General features: G+C 51.0%; 1 protein-coding gene across 1 annotated transcript in view; it reads left to right on the forward strand.

Annotated features, from left to right (window-relative positions):
* Positions 1–12618, forward strand: part of LOC132833916 (free fatty acid receptor 2-like) — a 31364-nt gene extending 18746 nt beyond the window's left edge. The window contains exon 2 of the mRNA XM_060852577.1: positions 11638–12618. Coding sequence (XP_060708560.1) covers positions 11653–12618 — 966 coding nt within the window. The 5' untranslated portion in view covers positions 11638–11652. The remainder of the gene's footprint in view (positions 1–11637) is intronic.
* The last annotated feature ends 274 nt before the right edge of the window (positions 12619–12892 follow it).

Raw genomic sequence — 12892 nt, forward strand, 5'->3', positions numbered from 1 at the left:
CTGGTGGGAACAGATCTGTCACTGTGTAACACTGGGGGACAGAACTGGTTGGGACAGGTCTGTCACTGTATAACAATGGAGTGCAGTACTGGTGGGGACAGGTCTGTCACTGTATAACACTGGGGTACTATACTGGTGGGGACTGGACTGTCACTGTATAACACTGGGGTACAGTACTGGTGGGGACAGGTCTGTCCCTGTATAACACTGGGGTACTATACTGGTGGGGACTGGACTGTCACTGTATAACACTGGGGTACAGTACTGGTGGGGACAGGTCTGTCACCGGATTACACAGGGATGCAGCACGGGTGGGGACAGTTCTGTCACTGTATAACACTGGTGTTCTGTACTAGTCAGGGAAGGTCTGTTACTGTCTGACACTTGGGTGCAACACTGGTGGGGACAGGTCTGTCACTGTATAACACTGGGGTACAGTACTGGTGGGGACAGATCTGTCCCTGTAGAACACTTGGTACAGTACTGGTGGGGACAGGTCTGTTGCTGTATAACACTGGAGTACAGTACTGGTGGGGACAAGTCTGTCACTGTGCAAAACTGGGGTACAGCACTGGTGTGGACAGGTCTGTCACTATGTAACACTGCGGTACATTACTGGTTAGGTAAAAGTCTGTTGCTGTGAAACACTACGGTACAGTAGTGATGGGGCAGGTCTATCACTGTGTAACACTGCGGTACAGTACTGGTGGGGAAGAGGTCTGTCACTGTATAATACTGCAGTGCAGTTCTGGGGGGGGACAGGTCTGTCACTGTATAACACTGGGTTACAGTACTGGTGGGAACTGATCTGTCCCTGTAGAACACTTGGTACAGTACTGGTGGGGACAGGTCTGTCACTGTATAACATTGCGGTACAGTACTGGTGTGGACAGGTCTGCCACTGTGTAACACTGCGGTACATTACTGGTTAGGGACAGGTCTGTCGCTGTGGAACACGGTTACAGTAGTGATGGGGACAGGTCTGTCACTGTGTAACCCTGCGGTACAGTACTGGTGGGGACAGGTCTGTCACTGTGTAACACTGGGGTACAGTACTGGTGGGGGTCTGGTCTGTTACAGTATAACAGTGCAGTACATTACTGGTGAGGACATGTCTGTCTTTGTGAAACACTGGGGTACAGTACTGGTGGGGACAGGTCTGTCACTGTGTAACACTGGGGTACAGTACTGGTGTGGACAGGTCTGTCACTGTGTAACACTGGGGTACAGTACTGGTGGGGACAGGTCTGTCACTGTGTAACACTGGGGTACAGTACTGGTGTGGACAGGACTATCACTGTTGCAAATGTGTTCCTGGTCAAAGCACAGCAGGTTAGGCAGCATCTCAGGAATAGAGAATTCGACGTTTCGAGCATAAGCCATTCCTGATGAAGGGCTTATGCTCGAAACGTCGAATTCTCTATTCCTGAGATGCTGCCTAACCTGCTGTGCTTTGACCAGCAACACATTTGCAGCTGTGATCTCCAGCATCTGCAGACCTCATTTTTTACTCGAGGACTATCACTGTGTAAAACTGTGGTACAGTACTGGTGGGGTCAGGCCTGTGCCTGCATAACACGGTGATACTGTACTGGTGGGAACAGATCTGTCACTGTGTAACACTGGGGGACAGAACTGGTTGGGACAGGTCTGTCACTGTATAACAATGGAGTGCAGTACTGGTGGGGACAGGTCTGTCACTGTATAACACTGGGGTACAGTACTGGTGGGGACAGGTCTGTCCCTGTATAACACTGGGGTACAGTACTGGTGGGGACAGGTCTGTCCCTGTATAACACTGGGGTACAGTACTGGTGGGGACAGGTCTGTCACTGTATAATACTGGGGTACAGTACTGGTGGGGAGAGGTCTGTCACGATGTAACACTGAGGTACAGTACTGGTGGGGACATATCTGTCACTGTGTAACATTGGGGTACAGTACTGGTGGGGACAGGTCTGTCACTGTATAAGCCTGGCGTACAGTACTGGTGTGGACAGGTCTGTCACTGTATAACACTAGTGTACAGTACTGGTGGGGACATGTCGATTACTGTATAATACTGGGGTCCAGTACTGGTGAGGACAGGATGGTTACAGTATCACATGGGCGTACAATACTGGTGGGGAAGAGGTCTGTCACTGTTTAACACTGGGGTACAGTACTGGTAGGGACAGGTCTATTACTGTATTACACTGGGGTACAGTACTGGGAGGGTCTCGTCTGTTACTGTATAACAGTGCGGTACATTACTGGTGAGGACATGTCTGTCACTGTGTAACACTGGGGTACAGTACTGGTGGGGACAGGTCTGTCACTGTAAAACACTGGGGTACATTACTGGTGGGGACTGGACTGTCACTGTATAAAACTGGGGTACAGTACTGGTGGGGACAGGTCTGTCACTGTGTAACATTGGGGTGCAGTACTGGTGTGGACAGGTCTGTCACTGTGTAACACTGGAGTACAGTGCTGGTGGGGACATGTCTGTTACTGTATAACACTGGGGTACAGTACAGGTGGGGACAGATCAGTCACACTATAATACTGGGGTACAGTACTGATGGGGACAGGTCTGTCACTGTATAACACTGGGGTACAGTACTGGTGGGGACAGGTCTGTCACTGTATAACACTGGAGTACAGTACTGTTGGGAACAGGTCTGTCACTGTATAACACTGGGGTGCAGTACCGGTGGGGACAGGTCTGTTACTGTATAACAGTGGGGTACTGTACTAGTGGGGACATGTCTGTTACTGTATAACACTGGGGTACAGTACTGGTGGGGACAGGTCTGTTACGACGTAACACAGGAGTACAATACTGGTGAGGACAGGTCTGTCATTGTATAATGCTGGGGTGCAGTACTGGTGTGGACTGGACTGTCACCGTATAACACTGGGGTACAGTACTGGTGGGGACAGGTCTGTCACTGTATAATACTGGGGTACAGTACTGGTGGGGAGAGGTCTGTCACGATGTAACACTGAGGTACAGTACTGGTGGGGACATATCTGTCACTGTGTAACATTGGGGTACAGTACTGGTGGGGACAGGTCTGTCACTGTATAAGCCTGGCGTACAGTACTGGTGTGGACAGGTCTGTCACTGTATAACACTAGTGTACAGTACTGGTGGGGACATGTCGATTACTGTATAATACTGGGGTCCAGTACTGGTGAGGACAGGATGGTTACAGTATCACATGGGCGTACAATACTGGTGGGGAAGAGGTCTGTCACTGTTTAACACTGGGGTACAGTACTGGTAGGGACAGGTCTATTACTGTATTACACTGGGGTACAGTACTGGGGGGGGTCTCGTCTGTTACTGTATAACAGTGCGGTACATTACTGGTGAGGACATGTCTGTCACTGTGTAACACTGGGGTACAGTACTGGTGGGGACAGGTCTGTCACTGTAAAACACTGGGGTACATTACTGGTGGGGACTGGACTGTCACTGTATAAAACTGGGGTACAGTACTGGTGGGGACAGGTCTGTCACTGTGTAACACTGGTGTACAGTACTGGTGGGGACAGGTCTGTCACTGTAAAACACTGGGGTACATTACTGGTGGGGACTGGACTGTCACTGTATAAAACTGGGGTACAGTACTGGTGGGGACAGGTCTGTCACTGTATAATACTGGGGTACAGTACTCGTGGGGACAGGTCTGTCACTGTGTAACATTGGGGTACAGTACTGGTGGGGACATTTCTGTCACTGTATAACACTGGGGTACAGTACTGGTGGAGAGATGTCTGTTACGATATAACACTGGGGTACAGTACTAGTGGGGGTACGTCTGTTACTGTATAACACTGGGGTAAAACACTGGTGGGGACAGGTCTGTTACTGTATAACACTGCAGTACAGTACTGGTGTGGACAGGTCTGTCACTGTGTCACACCAGGGTGCAATAATTGTGGGGACAGGTCTGTCACCGGATTACACAGGTGTGCAGTACTGGTGGGGACAGTTCTGTCACTGTATAACACTGGTGTACAGTACTAGTCAGGGAAGGTCTGTTACTGTCTAACACTGGAGTGCAGTACTAGTGTGGACGGGTCTGTCACTCTATAACACTGCTGTACAGTACTGGTGGGGACAGGACTATCCCTGGATAACACTGGGGTGCAGTACTGGTGGGGACAGGTCTGTCACCGGATTACACAGAGGTGCAGTACTGGTGTGGACAGTTCTGTCACTGTGTAACACTGGGGTACAGTACTGGTGGAGATATGTCTGTCACTGTATGACACTGGGGTACATTACTGGTGAGGACTGGTCTGTCACTGTATAACACTGGCGTACAGTACTGGTGGGGATAGGTCTATCCCTGGATAACACTGGGATAAAGTACTGGTGTGGACAGGTCTGTTACTGTTTAACACTGGGGTACAGTACTGGTGGGGACAGATCTGTCAGTGTGTAACACTGGCATACATTACTGGTGGGGACATGTCTATTACTGTATAACATTGGGGTACAGTACTGGTGGGGACATGTCGATTACTGTATAACACTGGGGTACAGTACTGGGGGGGACCGGTCTGTCACTGTATAACAGTTCGGTACATTACTGGTGTGGACAGTTCTGTCACTGTGTAACACTGGGGTGTAGTAATGATGGGGACAGGTCTGTCACTGGATTACACAGGGGTGCAGTACTGGTGTGGACAGTTCTGTCACTGTATAACACTGGGGTACAGTACTAGTGGGGACATGTCTGTTACTGTCTAATACTGGAGTGCATTACTGATGAGGAAGGGTCTGTCACTGTATAACACTGGGAAATAGTACTGGTGGGGAAGAGGTCTGTCACTGTATCATACTGCAGTGCAGTTCCAGTGGGGACCGGTCTGTCACTGTATAACACTGGGTCACAGTACTGGTGGGGACAGGTCTGTCACTGTGTAACAGTATTGGTGGGGACAGGTCTGTCACTGTATAACACTGGGGTACATTACAGGTGGGGACAGGTCTGTCACTGTGTAACACTGGGGTACAGTACTGTGGGGTACAGTACTGTTGGTAACAGGTCTGTCACTGTATAAGTAAAAAATGAGGTCTGCAGATGCTGGAGATCACAGCTGCAAATGTGTTGCTGGTCAAAGCACAGCAGGTTAGGCAGCATGCTGCCTAACCTGCTGTGCTTTGACCAGCAACACATTTGCAGCTGTCACTGTATAACACTGGGGTGCAGTACCGGTGGGGAGAGGTCTGTTACTGTATAACACTGGGGTACAGAACTGGTGGAATCAGATCAATCACTATGTAACACTAGGGTACAGTACTGGTGGTGACAGATCTGTCCCTGTTGAACACTTGGATACAATACCGGTGTGGACAGGTCTGTCACTGTATAACACTGCGGTACAGTACTGGTATGGACAGGTCTGTTACTGTGTAACACTGGGGTGCAGTAATGGTGGGGACAGTTCTGTCACTGTTTAACACTGGAGTACAGTACTAGTCAGGGAAGGTCTGTTACTGTCTAACACTGGGGTGCAGTACTGGTGTGGACGGGTCTGTCACTGTGTAACACTGGGGCACAGTACTGGTGTGGACGGGTCTGTCACTGTAAAACACTGGGGAACTGTACTGGTGGGGACAGGTCTGTCACTGTGCAAAACTGGGGTACAGTACTAGTGTGGACAGGTCTGTTACTGTGTAACACTGGGGTACAGTACTAGTCAGGGAAGGTCTATTACTGTCTAACACTGGAGTGCATTACTGGTGAGGAAGGATCTGTCACTGTATGACACTGGGATATAGTACTGGTGGGGAAGAGGTGTGTCACTGTATAATACTGCAGTGCAGTTCTGGTGGGGACCGGTCTGTCAATATATAACACTGGGTTACAGTACTGGTGGGGACTGGAGTGTTACTTTATAACACTGGGGTACAGAACTGGTGGGGACAGGTCTGTCACTGTGTAACACTGGGGTACAGTACTGGTGGGGACAGGTCTGTCACTGTATAACACTGGGGTACAGAACTGGTGGGGACAGGTCTGTCACAGTTTAATACTTGGGTACAGTACTGGTGGGGACAGGTCTGTCACTGTGTAACACTGGGGTACAGTACTGGTGGGGACAGGTCTATCACTGTGTAACACTGAGATACATTACAGGTGGGGACAGGTCTGTCACTGTATAACATTGGGGTACAGTACTGGTGGGGACAGGTCTGTCACTGTATAACAGTTCGGTACATTACTGGTGAGGACAGGTCTGTCACTGTGTAACACTGGGGTACAGTACTGGTGGGGACAGGTCTGTCACAGTATAACACTGGGGTACAGTACTGGTGGGGATAGGTCTATCACTGTGTAACACTGAGATACATTACGGGTGGGGACAGGTCTGTCACTGTGTAACACTGGGCTACAGTACCGGTGGGGAGAGTTCTGTTACTGTATAATGGTGGGGTACTGTACTAGTGGGGACATGTCTGTTACTGTATAACACTGGGGTACAGTGCTCATGGGGACAGGTCTGTTATTGTATAATACTGGGGTACAGTACTGGTGGGGAGAGGTCTGTCACTATGTACCACTGGGGTACAGTACTCGTGGGGACAGGTCTGTCACTGTATAACACTGGGGCACACTACCGGTGGGGATAGGCCTGTCACCGTGTAACACTGGGATTCAGAACGCTGTATACCAGTCTGTCACTGTGTAACACTGCGGTACATTTCTGGTGTGTACAGATCAGTCACACTATAATACTGGGGTACAGTACTGGTGGGGAGAGGTCTGTCACTGTATAACACTGGGGTACAGTACTGGTGTGTACAGATCAGTCACACTATAATACTGGGGTACAGTACTGGTGGGGAGAGGTCTGTCACTGTATAACACTGGGGTACAGTACAGGTGGGGACAGATCAGTCACACTATAATACTGGGGTACAGTACTGGTGGGGAGAGGTCTGTCACTGTATAACACTGGGGTACAGTACTGGTGGGGACAGGTCTGTCACTGTATAACACTGGAGTACAGTACTGTTGGGAACAGGTCTGTCACTGTATAACACTGGGGTGCAGTACCGGTGGGGACATGTCTGTTACTGTATAACACTGGGGTACAGTACTGGTGGGGACAGGTCTGTTACGACGTAACACAGGAGTACAATACTGGTGAGGACAGGTCTGTCATTGTATAATGCTGGGGTGCAGTACTGGTGTGGACTGGACTGTCACCGTATAACACTGGGGTGCTTACTCATGGGGACAGGTCTGTTATTGTATAATACTGGGGTACAGTACTGGTGGGGAGAGGTCTGTCACTGTATAACACTGGGGTGCAGTACTGGTGGGGACAGGTCTGTCACTGTATAACACTGAGGTACAGTACTGGTGGGGTCATGTCTGTCACTGTATAACACTGCAGTGCAGTGCCGATGGGGAGAGGTCTGTCTCTGTATAACACTGGGCACAGTACTGGTGGGGACAGGTCTGTCACTGTGTATCAGTGGGTTACAGTACTGGTGGGGACAGGACTGTCACAGTGTTACACTGGGGTACAGTACTGGTGGGGACAGGTCTGTCAATGTGTAACACTGGGCACAGTACTGGTGGGGACAGGTCTGTCACTGTATAACACTGGGGTACAGTACTGGTGGGGACAGGTCTGTCACTGTGTAACACTGGAGTACAGTGCTGGTGGGAACAGGTCTGTCCCTGTGTAACACTGGGGTACATAACTGGTGGGGACAGGTCTGTCACTGTGTAACACTGGAGTACAGAACTGGTGGGGACAGGTCTGTCACTGTATAACACTGGGGTACAGTGCTGGTGGGAACAGGTCTGTCACTGTGTAACACTGGAGTACAGAACTGGTGGGGACAGGTCTGTCACTGTGTAACACTGGGGTACAGCACTGGTAGGGACAGATCTGTCAGTGTGTAACACTGGCGTACAGTACATGTGGGGACAGGTCTGTCACTGTATAACACTGGGGTGCAGTACCGGTGGGGACATGTCTGTTACTGTATAACACTGGGGTACAGTACTGGTGGGGACAGGTCTGTTACGACGTAACACAGGAGTACAATACTGGTGGGGACAGGTCTGTCATTGTATAACGCTGGGGTGCAGTGCTGGTGTGGACAGATCTGTCACTGTATAACACTGGGGTACAGTACTGGTGGGGACAGGACTGTCACTGTATAACACTGGGGTACAGTACTGGTGGGGACAGGTCTGTCACTGTGTATCACTGGGGTACAGTACTATTGGGAACAGGTCTGTTACTGTATAACACTGGGGTACAATATGGTGGGGACAGGTCTGTCACTGTATAACACTCGGGTACAGTACTGGTGGGGCCAGGTCTGTCACTGAATAACACTGAGATTCAGAACACTGGGGTGCAGTACCGGTGGGGACAGGTCTGTTACTGTATAACACTGGGGTACAGTACTGGTGGGGACAGGTCTGTTACGACGTAACACTGGGGTACAATACTGGTGAGGACAGGTCTGTCATTGTATAACACTGGGGTACTATACTGGTGGGGACTGGACTGTCACTGTATAACACTGGGGTACAGTACTCATGGGGACAGGTCTGTTATTGTATAACACTGGGGTACAGTACTGGTGGGGACAGGTCTGTCACTGTATAACACTGAGGTACAGTACTGGTGGAGCAGGTCTGTCACTGTATAGCACTGGGGTACAGTACTGGTGGGGACAGGTCTGTTACTGTATAACACTGGGGTACAGTACTGGTGTGTACAGATCAGTCACACTATAATACTGGGGTACAGTACTAGTGGGGACAGGTCTGTCATTGTTTAATATTAGGGTACAGTACTGATGGGGACAGGTCTGTCACTGTATAACACTGAGGTACAGTACTGGTGGGGACATGTCTGTCACTGTATAACACTGCAGTGCAGTACCGGTGGGGAAAGGTCTGTCACTGTATAACACTGGGGTACAGTACTGGTGGGGACAGGTCTGTCACTGTGTGACAGTGGGTTACAGTACTGGTGGGGACAGGACTGTCACAGTGTTACACTGGGGTACTGTACTGGTGGGATAGGTCTGTCACTGTATAACACTGGTGCTCTGTACTGGTGGAGACCGGTCTGACATTGTGCAACACTGGGGTACAGTACTGGTGGGGACAGGTCTGTCACTGTATAACACTGAGGTACAGTACTGGTGGAGCAGGTCTGTCACTGTATAGCACTGGGGTACAGTACTGGTGGGGACAGGTCTGTTACTGTATAACACTGGGGTACAGTACTGGTGTGTACAGATCAGTCACACTATAATACTGGGGTACAGTACTAGTGGGGACAGGTCTGTCATTGTTTAATATTAGGGTACAGTACTGATGGGGACAGGTCTGTCACTGTATAACACTGAGGTACAGTACTGGTGGGGACATGTCTGTCACTGTATAACACTGCAGTGCAGTACCGGTGGGGAAAGGTCTGTCACTGTATAACACTGGGGTACAGTACTGGTGGGGACAGGTCTGTCACTGTGTGACAGTGGGTTACAGTACTGGTGGGGACAGGACTGTCACAGTGTTACACTGGGGTACTGTACTGGTGGGATAGGTCTGTCACTGTATAACACTGGTGCTCTGTACTGGTGGAGACCGGTCTGACATTGTGCAACACTGGGGTACAGTATTGATGGGGACAGGTCTGTCACTGTGTAACAATGAGGTACACTACTGGTGGGGACAGGCCTGTCACTGCTTATGACTAGGGTACTGCACTGGTGGGGACATGTTTGTCACTGTATGACACGAGGGAACAGTACCATGGTCGCAGGTCTGTCACTGTGTAACACTGGGGTACAGTACTGGTGGGGACAGGTCTGTCACTGTGTAACACTGGGGTACAGTACTGGTGGGGACACGTCTGTCACTGTGTAACACTGGGGCACAGTACTGGTGGGGACAGGTCTGTCACTGTATAACACTGGGGTTCAGTACTGATGGGGACAGGTCTGTCACTGTATAACACTGGGGTACAGTACTGGTGGGAGACAGGTCTGTCACTGTATAACACTCGGGTACAGTACTGGTGGGGCCAGGTCTGTCACTGAATAACACTGAGATTCAGAACGCTGTATACCAGTCTGTCACTGTGTAACACTGCAGTACATTGCTGGTGTGTACAGATCAGTCACACTATAATACTGGGGTACAGTACTGATGGGGAGAGGTCTGTCACTGTATAACACTGGGGTACAATACTGGTGGAGCAGGTCTGTCACTGTATAGCACTGGGGTACAGTACTGGTGGGGACAGGTCTGTCACTGTATAACACTGGGGTACAGTACTGGTGTGTACAGATCAGTCACACTATAATACTGGGGTACAGTACTAGTGGGGACAGGTCTGTCATTGTTTAATATTAGGGTACAGTACTGATGGGGACAGGTCTGTCACTGTATAACACTGGGGTACAGTACTGGTGGGGACAGGTCTGTCACTGTATAACACTGGGGTGCAGTACCGGTGGGGACAGGTCTGTTACTGTATAACACTGGGGTACAGTACTGGTGGGGACAGGTCTGTTACGACGTAACACTGGGGTACAATACCGGTGAGGACAGGTCTGTCATTGTATAACACTGGGGTACTATACTGGTGGGGACTGGACTGTCACTGTATAACACTAGGGTAAGGTACTCATGGGGACAGGTCTGTTATTGTATAACACTGGGGTACAGTACTGGTGGGGACAGGTCTGTCACTGTATAACACTGAGGTACAGTACTGGTGGGGACATGTCTGTCACTGTATAACACTGGGGTACAGTACCGGTGGGGAAAGGTCTGTCACTGTATAACACTGGGGTACAGTACTGGTGGGGACAGGTCTGTCACTGTGTGACAGTGGGTTACAGTACTGGTGGGGACAGGACTGTCACAGTGTTACACTGGGGTACTGTACTGGTGGGATAGGTCTGTCACTGTATAACACTGGTGCTCTGTACTGGTGGAGACCGGTCTGACATTGTGCAACACTGGGGTACAGTATTGATGGGGACAGGTCTGTCACTGTGTAACAATGAGGTACACTACTGGTGGGGACAGGCCTGTCACTGCTTATGACTAGGGTACTGCACTGGTGGGGACATGTTTGTCACTGTATGACACGAGGGAACAGTACCATGGTCGCAGGTCTGTCACTGTGTAACACTGGGGTACAGTACTGGTGGGGACAGGTCTGTCACTGTGTAACACTGGGGTACAGTACTGGTGGGGACACGTCTGTCACTGTGTAACACTGGGGCACAGTACTGGTGGGGACAGGTCTGTCACTGTATAACACTGGGGTTCAGTACTGATGGGGACAGGTCTGTCACTGTATAACACTGGGGTACAGTACTGGTGGGAGACAGGTCTGTCACTGTGTAACACTGGGGTGCAGTACTGGTGGGGACATGTCTGTCACTGTGTAACACTGGGGTACAGTACTGGTGGGGACAGGTCTGTCTCTGTATAACACTGGGGTACAGTACTGGTGTAGATAGGTTAGTGTCCAACATTGGGTTACAGTGGGTGTGGAAATATTTGTCTGTGGATTCTGTGTCGCCACTCTGCCCCTCACCTTGTCACCTTACTGCTCTCTCTCTCTTTGCCCCTGCAGTTGTCATGAGGAATTATGGCGGAGTTGTTGTTGTCTGACAAGTTGCACATCACGGTCTATGTGGTGGCCATTGTGACTGGGCTGCCCTTTAACCTGCTGGCCCTGTATGCCTTCCTGGGCAGGGCCAAGCGCAAAGCTGCTCCCGATGTCATCTTCCTCATCAACCTGACCATCTCCGACCTGGCCTTCCTCCTCTTCCTGCCTTTCAAGATCCTGGAGTCAGCGAGGGGCAGCATGTGGACTCTGCCCACCTTCCTGTGCCCGCTCAGCAGCCTGTTCTACTTCAGCGCTGTCTACGGCAGTATCCTGTTCCTGACAGCCGTCAGCGTGGAGCGCTACCTGGGGGTTGCCTTCCCCATCCAGTACAACCTGTACCGCAAGCCCACCTACGCCCTGTTGGTCAGCGTCCTGCTCTGGGTCTGTGCCTTCTCCCATTGCAGCATCGTGTACATCGTGGAATACCAGAAGGTCACCAACTCCAGCAGGAACCAGACTGTGTGTTACAGTAACTTCACCCACAGCCAGCTGGTCGTCCTACTGCCACTCCGGCTGGAGCTGGGCATCGTGCTGTTCTGCCTACCCTTCCTGATCACCACCTTCTGTTACAGCAGCTTCATCCGGATCCTGCTCTCCTCCCCCCACATCAGCTACGGGAAGAAGCAGCGTGCCGTCGGCCTGGTGCTGGCCACCTTGCTGGTCTTCCTGATCTGCTTCGCCCCCTACAACATCTCCCACTTTGTGGGCTTCATCCAGCAGAGCAGCCCACCCTGGAGGACTGACGCCCTGCTGCTCAGCACCTTCAACACCAGCCTGGACCCCATCATCTTCTACTTCTCCTCCACCGCCGTCAAGCAGACCTGTAGGTCCTGCCTGAGCAGTCTGTCTCGGGAGCTCAGCTCCTTCAAACCCTTCCAGATCCTGCTCAGCTTCCTTCGCAAACGCAATGAAGCTCTCAGGGCAGACTCCTTCCACCAGACCTAGTGCTCCAAACTGTAGGGAAGCAACAACCCACTGCTCACTCCGCATCACCCCTCCAGTGGGCCTGACCTCAAGATCCACCTCTTCAAACCTCTCCATCCTCTCTCTCTCTCTCTCTATCTCCCCATCCACCTCTCGGTCTCTCTCTTTCTCTCTCCCCCTCCCTACACCTCTCTCTTTCTCCCACTTTCTGCCCCCTCATTTTGTCTCGCTCTCTCCCTCAATCCCACTCTCTCTCCCTCAACCCCCCATCTCTATCTCTCTCCCCCCCATTTCC

The sequence above is a fragment of the Hemiscyllium ocellatum genome, chromosome 38, assembly GCF_020745735.1.
Source record: "Hemiscyllium ocellatum isolate sHemOce1 chromosome 38, sHemOce1.pat.X.cur, whole genome shotgun sequence".
NCBI classification, from domain to species: Eukaryota; Metazoa; Chordata; class Chondrichthyes; order Orectolobiformes; family Hemiscylliidae; genus Hemiscyllium; species Hemiscyllium ocellatum.